This window comes from Malaclemys terrapin, chromosome 6 (genome assembly GCF_027887155.1).
Source record: "Malaclemys terrapin pileata isolate rMalTer1 chromosome 6, rMalTer1.hap1, whole genome shotgun sequence".
Taxonomy (NCBI): domain Eukaryota; kingdom Metazoa; phylum Chordata; order Testudines; family Emydidae; genus Malaclemys; species Malaclemys terrapin.
In genome coordinates this window covers 38,877,556-38,894,497 of record NC_071510.1, presented here as the reverse complement: position 1 = coordinate 38,894,497, position 16,942 = coordinate 38,877,556, and the positions used below count along the sequence as shown (strand labels likewise).

General features: G+C 40.7%; 1 protein-coding gene across 5 annotated transcripts in view; it reads right to left on the bottom strand.

The window, feature by feature from the left end:
- TRPM3 (transient receptor potential cation channel subfamily M member 3) overlaps positions 1–16,942 on the bottom strand; it is a 575,113-nt gene that overhangs the window by 29,683 nt on the left and 528,488 nt on the right. For all 5 annotated transcript variants that reach the window (XM_054032770.1, XM_054032773.1, XM_054032769.1 and 2 more), the window contains 2 exons: positions 15,807–15,974; positions 4,376–4,516 (listed from right to left, as the gene is read on the bottom strand). In XM_054032770.1, the coding sequence (XP_053888745.1) occupies positions 4,376–4,516; positions 15,807–15,974 (309 nt within the window). The remainder of the gene's footprint in view (positions 1–4,375; positions 4,517–15,806; positions 15,975–16,942) is intronic.

Sequence of the window (16,942 nt, the reverse complement as noted above, 5' to 3'; positions counted from 1 at the left end):
GGCCACTGTCAAATTTAGACTTCCTAAGTCACCTGTGTGAACACTTCCAATTCAGTCCATTTCCCTCATACCTATTGCTTTTTACTCACCTGACATTTCTTGTCCACACATACAATCATTCTGACCTAGTTCCTCTACCTCAGACCCACCCTGACCTTCTCTGCCCTTAATGCACAACCCTTTTAATCTGGATCCCCTGTATCCAAGGTGATGCTGTGATAGATATAGCAATTTCCTGCAACATTCTTGGAAAACCTTATTGTCTTATGTAATACTATGGGCCGAAATTGTATGTAACCTCTCTAGGGGGAAGATGTGACGTGAAGTGGGGAGTTTAAAGGAATATAATGAAATTGTGCCCAAAATAGACTTTTTGAGGCAATAAATGCAAAGTAGATTTCCTGGAAAATGCCCAGGGAGAGGTTAATGCAAATTCCTCACCTCCAGTTACGCAAAAACCCAGCCTTTTGAAGCTACATCCTCCGGGAGAGGGTGACTGTCTGCTGGTTACTTGTTTCCAGAATTTAGAGATCAAAGACTTGAACTGTTTAAAGAAAGAGGCTGATCTACCCAGCTGGTGTTCTGGTTCTGAATCTGAGACAGTTAAGAGCTTATAATCATGGGGAAAACCCAGTTGTGTGTTTTGAAGGAGTGACACCCACCAGAGCCTAAGGTTGGAGTTGGTGCAACCTCTGGTAAGCTTTTTAGCATGTGCATATGTTATTTTAATTTTTTAATATCTTCTCTGTAATGCTTTCACCTTAGGAATAAATGTGCTTGCTTATAAAGAGCTGTATGGTAACTTATGACTGTGGGCAATACACTGGGCATAGCCTCTGGGGAGAAAGCAAAGCACAAACACTGGTTTCTTAGGCATTCTGGCTTGCTGGGGATATCATAGTGTAGGCAAGGAACTGTGCAACCTTGAAAAACCCTTGAGGAGGGGGAGAGATGTGGGTCTGTGCCCAAAAGAGGTAACAGCTGAGGAGTCGGGAGCCTAGAGTGGGTGCTCTTGGTGGACAAAAGGGGGGAATACAGGTGAAGTTACCCTGAACTGTGACTACTACTACCTGTCCTGACTCAGAGTAATACTGCATCTAGCCTGGCCATCATACATACTATTTCTACTACCTTGACCATCTATATCCTTACTGCTCTGGCCTGACTGCTTCTGTTGCTCACCCACCTATCCTCACCTCTTTCCTAATGGTTCCTAACATTGTTAGCATTTTTTGACTGCTGCTGCACATTAAGCAGATGTTTTCAGAGAACTATGACTCCACAATCTCTTGAATGGTAACAGCTAATTTAGACCCTATCATTTTGTATGTATCAGTGGGATTACGTTGTCCAATGTCAATCATTTTGCATTTATCAACATTGAATTTCATCTCTCATTTTGTTGCCCAGATGCCCAGTTTCGTAACTGTTCAGTCTGCTTTGGACTTAACCATCTTGAGTAATTTTGTATCATCTGCAAACCTTGTCACCTCACTGTTTACTGCTTTTTCCTGATCATTTATGAATATGTTGAATAGCACTGGTCCCAGTAGAGATTCTTGGAGGACCTGCTATATACTGCTCTCCAATGTGAAAACTGACCATTTATTCCTACCCTTTGTTTCCTGTCTTTGAACCAATTACTGATCCATGAGAAGACCTTTCCTCTCATCCCATTAATGCTTACTTTGCTTAATAGCCTTTGGTGAGGGAACTTTGGAGAGTGACATGGAGTCACTGTGGAATAATTCTGTGGCAGGGATATTTGACTCTGGTCAGACTTTGCAGTGCTCAGTTCCCTTCTCTTTTCCCTGTGAGCACCTCACTGTTCGAGCAACAGCTCTATGACACAGAATATTTTAGGTCAAACTCTTCAGAGAACATCTTCAGTGCCAGGCGTAGAGATTTAGGCATGTGTTCTGTTAACGCTGACATCTTATTACAAGTGTTTGTACTTCAAGAAGTAGGTTTCTCTTTCTTTTTATTGTATCTAAGTCCATTGCCTATGCTGTAACAAGGTCAAAAGGAAGCAACATAATGGGGCTGTGTATTTTGGAAGGAACATAGTAGTGATTTCAGTGGTGGTAGACAGTGATGAGCACCTAACAGAATTGGGTCCATAGTGCTGCTCTGTTCAATTAGTTCACACAAACAATTTGTTGAAGTGTGTGAAAGCATAGAGCTTGCAGTACTGAGTGCTGGCTTTATTTTTAGTCACTGGCTTGGAAACTACCTAGGCAAATTCTTTAAATTGACCATAATTATGAGCACAGCTAACATCTACCTCTTCTGCTTACAACAGGAGGAGGAAATGGACTCATCCCTTCTTTCAGATCTGTATTTGGTGATTTGATTGTTTCTCTAGAGCTAACCTGATCTTCGCAACTTGTTTAAAGGAAAGGGAGAGCCAGGTTGACCTATTCTGGGGTCTAGTCCTTTTGAATCAACAGATGTCTAATCTGAGTGGGACTGGCTGGACTGAAAATGTTGCTACCTAATTAGGGTGACCAGATGTCCCAATTTTATAGGGACAGTCCTGATTTTTGGGTCTTTTTCTTATATAGGCTCCTGTTACCCCCCACCCCATCCCGATTTTTCACATTTGCTGTCTGGTCACCCGATACCTAATTGAAAGAACAGCTTCAAAGTATGATGGGTCTATTCCCCATGCAAAACAACATAGGGACAGTGTCTTTGAAAGCCAGGTGATCCCACCTCTTGATGTCTTTTTTGAGTTAAAATGTACCTATTAGATAGATCTTGCCTGTTCTTGGCAACTAATCCCACCAATCCAAGTTGAATTGGGCCCCTTTAATGAATGAGTGGATATTAGTGTTGTAAAAATACAACGTCAATTTCAATAGTAACAGTTACAACACGCTGAGTTTAGCCCACTCCAACATACATTAAGAATGATGGTATTAGAGGTGGGCACAGAATAATGGAATGGTTTTCTGTGCCATTCATATTGACAACTGTAGTTGACATGGACACTTTCCTTGCTTGTTGAACCCTTGCTGAATACAAAGATTTTGGGGATTTCTTTTGAATAGTTTTTAGGCTATACTTCTTTTAAAAAATGAGCCAGACTGATTTCAGAGTTATTCTAACCCTCACTTGGAAGTTGCCTTTCTTTCATTTTGCAGCATTTCTCATTCAAGTCCAATCAGCCAGGCCCCACAGCCTTACTTTGCTCTGGAAGATGAATCTAGCCAAGATCCATTAATAAGTGACCCTGACCTCCCTCAGGACTTAAAATAGTAGAAACAGGTCTAAATGAAAATGTAGTATTGATCTCCCTCTTCCATTTCAGGCTTGAAATAGTAGTGCAAGCCAGGACACTCATTTTGCTTACAGTGGAAAGAATTGTCTTGGTAGGAATAATGCACATTGATACTCATAATGATACTGGACTGCTAATAAGCAGTTTTTAGATTCATCAGCTTGATTAACATTTATTAGCTACAGTTCAGTAGTATTTTGTTGGATGACACTTGCCATCTTCAAGTAAGTTACTAGCATACGCTCCCCACCATGGTTTGATCTCTGCTGACAGGGAGCTGTTTGTGTTGTTTATATATGTATCATTAAGGTCTCAGCAGGAAAGCATGATTTTTTTTTCCAAGTCATCTCCCAAAACAGGGAGTTCTTTTTTGTGATTTGCTGAAATTGGGGTTGGGTTCAGCAGAAGGTAGAGCATGAAAATTAGCCAAACAAAACAAAAATGATCTAAGGACATACACTGCTGTAGTAGCTGATACCTACTTTAATTAATTATGACCCAGTTATGGAGTCCTTATTCAGGCAAAGCTCCCACTGAGTCCAACAACAAATTCAATGGGAGTACTGCCCGATGGTGGACTTCAGAATTTGGCTCTATTACTGTAGTACTTAGAGACAGCTGTTTCCAAAAATAGGTCTACAACATTTACAGGCTCACCCGTTTGTCCATGTAAATCATCATTTGTACACCTCTACCCCGATATAACGCGGTCCTCGGGAACCAAAAATCCCTTCTGTGTTATAGGTGAAACCCCGTTATATCAGGGCAGTGGCAGCAGGACTCCAACAGTGATTTAAAGAGCCCAGGGCTCCCTGCAGCAGCTGGAGCCCCGGGCCCTTTAAAGCGCTGCCTGAGCCCTGCTGCTGGAGCCCTGGGGTTATATGCGAACCCGGGTTATATCGGGGTAGAGGTGTATATGCAAATACTGTACTGTGGTTGAATTTGCAAATGCCAGTCTGCTTCCCCAAATGGCATTTGTGAATATATTAATGGAGGTCCTCTGAAAATTTGTGCCAGTACAGACAGATACATGGACAACAGAGTGACACTGACTTATTTACAAGTGCCTGTATTATGAGGAAGATAGCTTACCGTGTAGAACCAAAACTTAACTATGGGTGCATTGTAGAACTCATATATCTTTCTTCCGAGAGGGATCAGTCTGTGTCTGCTGTGAACTTCTTCTTCCTCCTTCTTTCTTGATGATTCTCCATTCCCTCGGCCCAACATTGCCTGTAACAAGAAAGGTAGTTATTTCCTTGTGAACTACGAACTACCCCTTAATTGGATCCCACAGGGTGGATTGCTATTTTTGAAAGTGTCAAAAGGAGCCACATTAATTGATTCTCGGATATCTTCATCTTAACATGAGGATCGGGTCAGATGACCCATCCCTGTTGGGCCCATGTAGCTGCAGGATTCGAACTACTTTGTTTGCAAACAATCTCTTTTGGATGGGAAGCTCCAGTTCAGATCATATCAATTGTTCCCTCATAAGCTGAAGGAGCCACACACTTCAGCAGAACTGTCAATACCAGTGTGACTACTGAGCTCCATTCACATGTTGGTTCTGGGACAAGAATATGATGTGGGAGACATTTCTGCTTTTTGCTATATTGATTTCTCTTCTCCCAACAGTCACTTTCTATTATGTAGCTATGTGCAAAGCAGAGAAGGTTAGAATAGAAGTTGTTATAAGAAAATGATCAGAGAGTTGATACTGGAAGCGAAACGCAGGAAGGAGGAAAGCAGGTGTTGAAGGTTACTGAATTAGAAATAACCAAACTGGCTGTTGTTCATGTTGATTGTTGTATCCTACTTAGGCCACAATCCTGCAGTGATCTCCATATGGATGCAGAGGCCTGCCCTTTGGAGTCCATTGCAGGAATGAGGCTTTAGACTGTAAGCTCCTTGCTATAGGGATTGTATCTTCTTCCAGGGTTATTTTCCAGAATGCTGAAAACACTTTAGCTGAGGATCTACCACGTAGTGTAAATTGCCTTAGCTCCATTGACTTCAATGACTTGATTTCATTGGCGCTATTACAATTTACACCAGTGGAGGATCGGCCGCTAGGTATTTTAGAAATAAATACATAAGACATTAATAAATACAATACCAATGGTGACTAAACAACAACAATGGATGTTGTCTACATGTAGAGCTAGTCTGAAATTCATGCTCAACCTTAGAGAGAGAGAGAGAGAGAATGATTACAATAAATATTACTCACTGAATCTTAAATGATTTTATAACCTCTGACGAATGGCATTGTTTTCCGTAAAGAAATAAGGCCAAAAAAAAAAAAAAAAAGAGAAGTGTCCTTCTGTATTTGTAATACTGACTGTAGAACTGCTCTTTTGTTTTCACTCCTCTCTGAATAGGAGACTCAGGGTAGCTGGAATTTTATGAGAGTTTCCATGCTGTGAGGAAGTTCCCACTCTTAAATTTGTTGTGACAGGCACAGATTTTGATACTTCTCCATATAGTGACACCTGAAAGTCAAGTATTTTGATACCTATTGTCTTACTTAAGTGCGCTGGTGCTGCCCTGATGCTTTCAGTTAATGTTTCTAGAACACTTTCCTTCTGAAGATTTCAAAGCATTTTAAACATGAATTTAATGCAGCCTTGAAACACTCTTGCAAGTATTGCTATTATCCCCATTTTACAAAGGAGGAAACTAAGACACAGAGAGGTCAAGTGACTTGTCTAAAGTCACACAGGATGTCATGGCAGAGGTGTTTTCTCCCAATCCAGCATTTGTACTTTAATAACACGGTCCTTCCTTCCTTCATGTGTCCTGATTCAGCAAGGCATTTAATCGTGTACGTAATTAGTTGACTTCAGTGGGATTATTTATGTGCTTAAAGTGCCTTGCTGGAAATGCGATATGGCCCACCACCATAATAGATAAGCAATTCCTAAATATTTAAAAATAAACCTTACAATCTCTTGTTTGTTTATTTGTGTGTGTACGTAGACTATATTGAGGAGAAAGCCAAGTCAAAAAATGAATTTTACCTTCTGCAATGGGAGGTGGTATTTCTGAGGATAATGACATTACAGTTCTGTGCCATTCTTCCTGGTGCTGAAAATTTTGAAGGTACTTTTGGGAAGATGCAGGTAAACTAAGGATGAATCCCCTAAAGTCTTGATATTACATCTGATGTTTGCTGGGGCACTCCTATATTAAATAATCTCTTGATGGCTTTCCTTAATCTATAATATTAATTCATAACATTCATGTTCTTACATTCTATCTCCCTGAATAACCAGATTATTATATTGCTGTAACACCTTTGTCCTTTCTAGGGCTGTCAAGCAAGTAAAAAAATTCATCGCAATGAATCGCAGTGTTAAACAATAATAGAATACTATTTATATAAATATTTCTGGATGTTTTCCACATTTTCAAATATATTGATTTCAATTACAACATAGAATATATAATATATAGTGCTCACTTTATATTTATTTTTATTATAAATATTTGCACTGTAAAAATAAAAGAAATAGTATTTTTCAATTCACTTAATACTAGTACTGTAGTACAATCTCTTATCATGAAAGTTGAACTTACAAATGTAGAATTATGTATAAAAAATAACTGCATTCAAAAATAAAACAATGTAAAACTTTAGAGCCTACAAGTCCACTCAGTCCTATTTCTTGCTCAACCAATCGCTCAGACAAACAAGTTTGTTTACATTTGCAGAAGATCATGCTGCCCGCTTATTGTTTACAATGTCACCTGAAAGTGAGAACAGGCATTCACATGGCACTGTTGTAGCCGGCGTTGCAAGATATTTACATGCCAGATGTGCTAAATATTCATATGTCCCTTCATGCTTCAACCACCAGTCCAGAGGACATGCATCCATGCTAATGATGGGTTCTGCTCGATAACGATCCAAAGCAGTGCAGACTAACGCATATCCATTTTCATCATGTGAGTCAGATGCCAACAGCAGACAGTTGATTTTCTTTTTTGGGGGGTTTGGGTTTTGTAGTTTCTGCATCAGAGTGTTGCTCTTTTAAGACTTTCGAAAGCATGCTCCTTCCCACTCCTGATCAGACTTTGGAAGGCACTTCTTAAATCTTGGCTTGAGTGCTGTCGCTTTTTTTAGAAATCTCACATTGGTACCTTCTTTGTATTTTGTCAAATCTGCAGTGAAAAAGTGTTCTTAAAACGAACAACATGCTGGGTCATCATCCGAGACTGCTATAACATGAAATATATGGCAGAATGTGGGTTAAACACAGAGCAGGAGACATACAATTCTCCCCCAAGGAGTTCAGTCACAAATTTAATTAATGCATTATTTTTTTTAAATGAGCGTCATCAGCATGGAAACATGTCCTCTGGAATGGTGGCCAAAGCATGAACGGGCATATGAATGTTTAGCATATTTGGCACATAAATACCTTGCAATGACAGCTACAAAAGTGCAATTTGACCTTCTGTTCTCACTTTCAGGTAACATTGTAAACAAGAAGTGGGCAGCAGTATCTCCCGTAAATATAGACAAACAAGTTTGTTGATATTTTAGCGATTGGCTGAACAAGAAGTAGGACTCAGTGGACTTGTAGGCTCTAAAGTTTTACACTGTTTTGTTTTTGAGTGCAGTTATGTAACAAAAAATATCTACATTTGTAAGTTGTGCTTTCATGATGAAGAGATTGCACTAAAGTACTTGTATGAGGTGAATTCAAAACTGCTATTTCTTTTGTTTATCATTTTTACAGTGCAAATATTTGTAATAAAATAATATAGAGTACTGTACACTTTGTATTCTGTATTGTAATTGAAATCAATATATCTGAACATATGGAAAAACATCCAAAATATTTAATAAATTTCAATTGGTATTCTATTGTTTAACAGTGTGATTAAAACTGTGATTAATCACAATAAATTTTTAAAATTGCCATTAATTTTTTTGAGTGATCACATGAGTTAACTGCGATTAATCGACAATCCTAGTCCTTTCTCTTCCCATACTCTTCAGACTGTTTGACACCCCACATTATTGTGTCATATCTATAATTTAGAATGCAAGTTCTTAAGGGCAGGCACTGTACCTTGCTATATCTTCTGGGAAGCCTTTCCTACATTTTTTGGCCTTATAAAGAATAAATTGTAACAATTCAATCAAAGCATGAACCTATGTATTTATTTCTGTCTGTCTAGATATTTATAGGGTACTTATTGTTAAGGTATCTAAGTTTTTGCTGCCATTTCTAGGGTTTACACTTTATTTGATTCATGTTAGTTTTCTCAGTGTTATTGCTATTTGCCATGTGGTTGCTCAGTTTCGTATTTGACCGAGTACCTGCTAACTGTAAGTCTCTATAGAAAAAGAACAAAGATCTAAGACTCAAGGACAGAGTAGAAGCTGAGTCTTTTCTCCCCCTCTTAAAACTGCAGTCCATCTTAGAAGAGTTATTTATCCATTAGCTCATTGTGTCTATCCCAGACGCTAGGGGCATTACCAAATGCGTTTAAAACAACTGGTATTAAATATTAGCACAGGGCACCCAACTTAGACCCCAAAAATAAGTCACAAGAAGTTTGGGTGAGATATAGTAGCAGAATAAAAGGAGGAAGTGGTTAATGACCAAAGGGAAATGGTAGCAGGATTCACTTTAGCTAAGCAGACTGATTCACTCCTTGCAGTCTCTATCTGCAGCACTCAGTGAATGTATTAATACTAATACAGACTGTTAACCCTTCCCATTACAAAAGACAATTTGCTCGAGGGACACAGGGACAGAGTTATTTCCCAGGTCACAAGAGAGGATGGCTTTCTGCATGTGATTTGAGATGCTCTGAACAAATTCTGCTCTTCCTGCCTGAGAAAATCATTTGTCTGCTTACTTCCCTCTGCCTCCTGAGTGTTTATGGGGAAAACTGATATCTGGTGCTACACAAATCTGCAGTGCCTATCCTGGGGGCTTCTAGCTCTGTTGCCTGCTTGTGCTCAAGAGTTCTGAGGGAGAGGTGAAAAAGGGCTTTGGCAGATTTAACTAAGGCACTGGTCAGTGTTTCAGGGCGGGTGACTGTTCAGCAGATTCCAAACCCTTCACAGTTTCATAAATGTGTGACTCTGAATGGTCCTGTACTCCCACAGCAGTCAACATTCAGTATCTTGCTGTAGGTTCATTTCTTATTTCACTATTGCTGCTTTATTGCCTAGTTATTCTTGTTTTCTTGTGGATAATGATGCTGAGGTTAAACATGTTACAGTCATTTCAAAATAACCATCTACCACAGAGCCACCCTCCCCCACATTGCAGATGGGGAATAACTTTAAAACTGCTAGGGATTAGGCTTAACCTAATGTCCCAGGATGTTAATTTCATGATGGTATTAACAAATCTGAAAAGCCTTCCCATTAAAAATATTATAGAAAGAGCCTGAGTCAAGGGACAGTTTGCACTGTGCTGTTGCAAGCAATGAATGTGAACAAACATGTGTCTATTTCTGAGGGGAAGTAGAAGATAGGAGAAGCAGTGAGACTACACTGAAACTGTTTGGTAAATGGCATCTCATTTTCTAAAACTTTGCCTGTGGTTTGCCATGAGTCAATCAGAGTAATCCTGACTCGAGGGCAACACGCACAGTGCAGTATATCTGCAGCATCCTCATTACTTGCTTTCCCTTTGGCCTGCAGTTTTATGTTGTGTGCTACATGTACATTATTGAGTTGGACATGGGGATTTTGTGAGCAGGGTTCTGGGATTTTTTTAGGCATGTGGTTTTATTTCATTGTAATTATGTTTAGAGTTGTTCCGGCAACAAGAAACATTTGGGTTGTGCACTTACAAATTAAAAGATGTTTTTTAGTAGTAGCAATATATACTGTGTATTTGTTTTATAACAGGAATTTTGATCCCAACGAATATGAGCTTAGGCTTTTCAGAATTCATCTTTAGGGTATGTCTTCACTACCGCTGGATTGGCGGGTAGTAATCGATCTATCGGGGATCGATTTATCGCATCTCATCTAGACGCGATAAATTGATCCCCGAACGCGCTCCCCGTTGACTCCGGAACTCCACCAGAGCGAGAGATGGTAGCCGCGGCCGTCGATCCCGCGCTGTGAGGACCCGAGGTAAATCGATCAAAGATACTTCGACTTCAGCTATGTTATTCATGTAGCTGAAGTTGCGTATCTTAGGCTTGGTCTACACTAAACCCCCAAATCGAACTAAGGTACGCAACTTCAGCTACGTGAATAACGTAGCTGAAGTCGACGTACCTTAGTTCAAACTTACCGCGGTCCAGACCCGGCAGGCAGGCTCCCCCGTCGACTCCGCGTACTCCTCGCGGCGAGCAGGATTACCGGAGTCGACGGGGAGCACTTCTGAGTTCGATTTATCGCGTCCAGATTAGACGCGATAAATCGAACCCAGAAGTTCAATTGCCTGCCGCCGAACCAGCGCGTAAGTATAGACAAGCCCTTAGATCGATTCCCCGCTCCAGTGTAGACCAGCCCTTAGTGAAATGCACAAGCTATTTACAAACTTTAGTGTCTACAAACTAGTGAGGAACATAACTCACTGAATATCCATCTACGTGCACGCGTGCGCACACACACACACACAACCATCTCCACAATACAGTGGGAAATGATGGCCATGTGATAACAGTTCTGGGTGGCTATTCCTTGCTAAGGAATGGATGCTTTCATTGTTTCTAGGACAAAAATAGCTAAAACCCCCAGAGATGTAAGCATGTAAAAAACAGCTTTTGCATGTGCTCAATAGTTCCTTTTTCTGAACACTGAGAACACAGTTTTCTAGACACTGATCTATACTAACTGCAGCTCTACGTGCTCAATTCTGCAGCATCTGCTGAACATTGTTGAAAGAAATAAGCAGAGGCAAAGCACTAGTGCTGGGCATATGTCTACACAGCATTTTGGAGCAAGCTCCCCAGCCTTGGTCAACGGATTTATAGATTTTAAGGCCAGAAGGGATCGTTATGATCATCTAGTCTGACCTCCTGTATAACACAGACCATACATATCATTTTGGGGAAGTTCTTCCTAGAGCAGATTGTATAGAAAAACATGCAATCTTGATTTAAAAAATGGTCACTGATGGGCCAGCAGGGCTTGCACTAGCACTCTAAAAATAACTGTGCAGACAGCACTCTGAAGCTGTGTCTTGGGTAGGAATTCAGTGGGAGGGGTGAGTTTCAAAGCCTGAGCTCCAGCCCAAGCTGAAACTCCAAAGCTCTGCCTATACAGCTATTTGTAGCACACTAGTGTGATCCCCGCCAGCCCATCTTTTGACTTGGCCTACGAGGTTTGCTCCAAAATGCTGCGTAAGACTTACCCTTAGTGTTTGCTCAGCAGCTGTACAGAGAGGTGTCCACACAGTGTGCAGAAATGTTCTGCAGTTAGGGTGAAATTCATCTCTGTGCAAGGGACCAGCATGGGCTAATGCACTACTTAAGTCCCCAAATTATGGCTTTTACATGAGACATAAGTGGTGCATCCCTTGTGCTGGTTCTCTGCACCGGGACAAATTTCACCCATAGTGCTTAGCAATGTGAGCAAGCTTATATATTCACCCTGAACTGAGTCATTGGGAGTGAGCAGAAGTGTATGAGTGGGGGTGAATTAAGGCCTGGCCAGGGCAAAGGTGTTGAGTTCAGCTCAGTGGCCCCCCCATTAGCATTTGCAGCTGCTCCTTTTGCTTGCCAATAACAGCAGTTTACTCAAGTCAGATTAAGAGTTGCTGAAAGCAGGGAGGACAGACACAGAAATATGTCCAGGGGTTGTGGGAAAACAATTTCCCTCACAGACAGCCATTCAGTGTTTCCTGGAACAAAGAGGCAACCATTTTTTGCCAACCTTTCCTAGACGACTGTGCTCATTTCCCCCAGTTCACTTGATCTTTAAGAACAAACAGGCAAAACCGCCCTGCTGTCTCACAGCTCTCATCTGTACCACTGCAGCGCTGACCCCACGGAGAAGCTAACTTTCAAAGCTTTGTAGCTTTAGGGTTTCAGTCTGTAATGGTTTCATTTTATTTATTTTTTTAATTCCAGAAAGAGCCTGAATCATTTCATATCCAAAAAAACTAACCTACTTGAGATTTTTTTGAAAAGGGGAATGTCCTAAGCCCAAACATGTTTCTTTTATTTGCACTCTTACTACTTGTAGAAGGGGAGACACTTTATTTGATGTGGAAAATTAGAACTAAACAAAGAAAATACTGAATGAATGACTGTGATGTGGTATGTTGTTCCCGGAAATAAGATTGTCAGTGGAAGAGTTAGACTCCTGTAGATTTTAGTCTCCTGCCACTCCTCCCCCCATCCAGTAATTCTTCAAATTTAAGTATTAAGGATTAGTGAGTGAAAGTTCCATGCACAAATCCTATGACTTTTTAACCCTTTTTGTGCTGAGGTTGCAATGATGACAGAGGAGCTCTAGCAAATGTGTTCTTGTGGGCATGTTATATCAGGAAATCCTGTTGCCTATCACCAAAGTGTTAATGGGATTTGTGCCTGGCACTCCCATGCACCTGTTAGAAATTTAAAAAGCAAAAATAAAAAACAAGTAATTTACAATGTATAAAGTCAGCATTCTAGTGACATGTACTATGGATGATAACTTAGGGCTTGTCTATTGGATAGGGTAATGGACACTGAGGGTGTGATTTTTTTAGGCACAGTAACATGTTGCACATTAATTGATCTGTGTGGACCCTACTGGTGCATACTAAAGGTTCCCTAATGAAATACTGATTCAAATGACACTACATTAAAGCACACTAGGGAACCTTTAGTGTGCACCAGCAGGGTGCACTTTAGAAATCACACTCCTGCATTGTGCACTGCAACACCATATAGACAAGCCTTCAATTCCCCTTTCCTGATATAACTGTCCCTCTGGGTACTACCAAACAAAAAACTGTTAAAAAGCAGTATCAACACATACAAACATGCTGAGTCATACACACTGGCTTTATTTCCTTGCTTTTGCACCTTGTGTGGTCCTTTACTCCTGTGCAGAACGAGTGCAGATTGGGTGGAAAATGCTATCAGATCAGAATGGGAGCGATTTACACCCACTTTGCATAAGTGTAAGCCAAGGCGGTAACACAATCCTTTTCGTGCACCACAGGGTGGTGGTAAAATCCCCCCGTCCTCTGAGGCAGCACAGAAAACATAGAACACACCCTATTCTATAATAATCAATTCACAGAGTTGTACTACTAGCCATTTAAAAAAAGGAGGGCAACTTTATGTTCAAGATACACTTATGAAGAATTAATAGACATTATAAGCACTCTATAGACCTGAGTAGTGTGTATTGTGGACAGTGATAAGACCATAGATGATGTTTTAGATGGTTACGAGTTATGGTTATAAGCAACTTGTTGGACTCTATAACAATTGATTAACCGTTTATGAAAACATCTATTAATAATTTATTAACTCTCATAGACTGTTTAAAATGTACCCTAAATATCAAGTGTGACCAAAAAAAGGTCTTCATGAAAGAGCTTTTTGAGTAATCCTTCTGGGGTCCTCCTGTCCCAAGGGTGAAGCAGTTCAGATAAAATAAGAACCAATGCATAACTTTCATCCAAAATTTAAACCAAACTATTTTTCATAATTAGAAAAACGTCACTTGTTGTCAAGCCTGGGAAAGGACTAAATATAGCAGCCTCCTGACATGGATGCCGTCTTTCTTCTGAAACTATCCAGAAAGGTCCCAGTTTCTGCAAATCTCCTACATCTCCACTCTGGGGCCCAGCAGCTTGCCTGCTGTTGATTGATGCAAAATTAATTAATTGGGTGTTCTATAGCTCACAACTCAAGGACATATAAAAAACATTTGAATCCAGCAGCAGAGGGCCCAAGACCATATTACAAGAGCTGCTGGACTCCATGTGATCAGCTGGGTCCCCCTGCTCCTGCTTTTTGTAGAGAAGGTTGTAGTCATTCTCCCTGAATTGGGATATCAGTGGTGTGTGTGCTGCACATCAGGGAGTAGGGGGGCAGGGTCAAAGGAGAAAGCCATAGGACTGTCAGAAGGCTGAGAGGAAGGAAAGCTTAAATCCTAAGTCCTGCAGACAAGAATATATCATTCAGCGTATAGTGCTTTTTTAGTGGGAATCAGAAGGTTTTTGAAGGGAAATGTAGTATTGGAGACAAGAAACAGAGAGCCAGAATGTTCACAGAGAGATCATGGTATTTACCTCATCGCCATATTTTTACCCAATGCCATAAACACGGCACTGTGTGAAGCGCTTATTGGATTTGAATAAGCACTTCATGAATTGAGCAGAAGCCAGCAATAATTAATTGTAATTAATAGCTAATGAGTGGAAAACAACCCATCCAATGCTATGCTGGCATCTGGTCTTTTCCAATGGCCAGGTTCTTGCCTGCAAATAGGTCCTGTAGGCAGGTCTTGTGGACCGGTTCTTCTGCTTGCCTGCATATTGGGTCCTGTAGGCAGGTCCTTCTGCCTGCCTGCAGACGGGGTCCTGGGAGCAGCGCCTGCTGTTTGCCTGTGGGAAATAGGCTGTTTTTTAAAAAAATTAACCAGAAAGAACCCTTTTCTTTTTTACTGATGTGTTTCAGTTGCATCTTGGCCCTGGAGGACTAGGGTGGATTTAAAGCCCTTCAAAGCTCTTTGATGATGGGATTTGCAATTTCCCCACTATCATGGCCAAATAAAAAATGCCCATGAAGCTTGATACAAACAAGGAACTGTGGAGATTTGTCTAATCATCGGAATTTCAATGGTTTGAGTCCTTTTGTGGTATAATTATTCATTCAGGGTTACACTGTGCAATTCTAACATTTTAAATGAAGCAAATAAAATATTCATCATAAAAAAAAGAACACAATGAAATGTAACCCCCCCCACCAAACTCCTGTTATTATCCAGGGCTAGATTGTGCAATCCTTTCTAAGTATTTCCACATGTGTACTAGTAAATAATCACCAGTGTGAGTAAAGGGTTGAGTGAGGGAACTCAAAGAGGTGAAATTCTGATTAGCCAGATTTCCATATCTTAGCAGTAGACATACCAATACACTAATTTCTGCTTAATGAGAAGAGATAAAAGGAAAAAACCTGCAGTCTCCATCCAAGCTTTGGGAACTCACATTCTCCCTGCCTTCTGAACACACGAAAGACTAGTGCTCAGTCTCATCCAGGCCACTCATCCTAACATTCTTGGGTGTGTTCTGAATCCTGCAAGTCTGTTACATTTAGTTCAGACAATGCCACGTTGCTGTTGGTCAATACATGACGTCACATCACAACGTGATGAGGCAGTATTGTCATGCACTGAGGCAACATCAGGACTCAAAGAGGCAAATTTGGTGATTCAGCATTGCAACGTAAGTATTGAGTCCCGCCGAGGAAAGAGGATTGTTGGAGGCATTTATCCACTAAACTTGGACATTCTAGTCTGCAGTCCCTGTAGAGGTCGGAATAGTAAATTGACAGAACTTAGGCTGGCTTTTGTATTATTTGCTCTTACTGTGAGTTCCATGTCCTCCTCTTCCTTTTCCTTTACTGGTTTTTCTGGTTCCTCTGGCTCCTTCTCTTGTAGATGGATCTCATGGGCCTGAGACATGTAAGGCATGTCATCTTTGTTCTTGAACTCCAAGCTGAGAATTGAAGGAGGAAGTAGAATTCCTAGAATTACCTAAAGCAATAATAATGATAATAATAATAATCATCTCAATTAACAGGTTATGATTATGGTGGTAGCTTAGTATCAAATGAAACAAGCCCCTTGGGGAATCTGGGAATCAAACATTCCAGTGTGTAAGTTTCAATGGCACCTGGAAATCTGTCATTTGAGATTTTGTTTACAGAGGACTGTGGGGAAACTAAGCATAGCATGCCTTGCAATGTTAATAGAAGTTCTATGGCTAACTCATTGTGCTGAATAATTTATTTATCCCTAAATTGCTCATCTCATACATATTGTTACAAGCTAGAACACTACAAAATATTACCATACTAGGTAGTAGGCGGAACCACAAAAGCATTGAACCTTGAACCTGAAAAGTCTTGCACATTAGAGTGTTCCAGTGTTAATGTGAGACACAAGAAATATTAGGCAATAGACATAGTCCTCTGCAGTAAGTGTTAGCCGTGTCTACAATACAGAACCTGTGCTGGCATAGCTATGCTGGTAGAGCCCACTAGTGGAGACACAGCATAAACCAACAGAAGGAGTTTAGCCAGGATGGTAATACTGCCTCCCCAAAAGACATTAGCTATGCCAACGAAAGCACTCTTCTGTTGGCATAGTTACATCTACACTAGAGAGGTTGTTGACTTAGCTATGTTGGGTAGGGGTGTGATATTTTTGACACAGCTAGGTCAACTAAACTTAGTAGAGTAGATCAGGGCTTAGTAAGTTCCCTGTGGTCCCTTACTTGCAAGTACATAGGGTAGAATAGGTCAGGACAATGGCATGAGTGAGTCTGAGGAGACGGACTTAAAAGTATGCAACTTATGTGCTTAGGTATTCACTCCTGTAACTTGGCAGCCATGCAGCACTGCTCCCGTCAATGTGAGCTCAAATTCTCCTGTATTCGCTGTCTTGTGCTGCACGTCCATTTTACCTTCTTCTTATACATGCAACACACTACACCTGGGTTG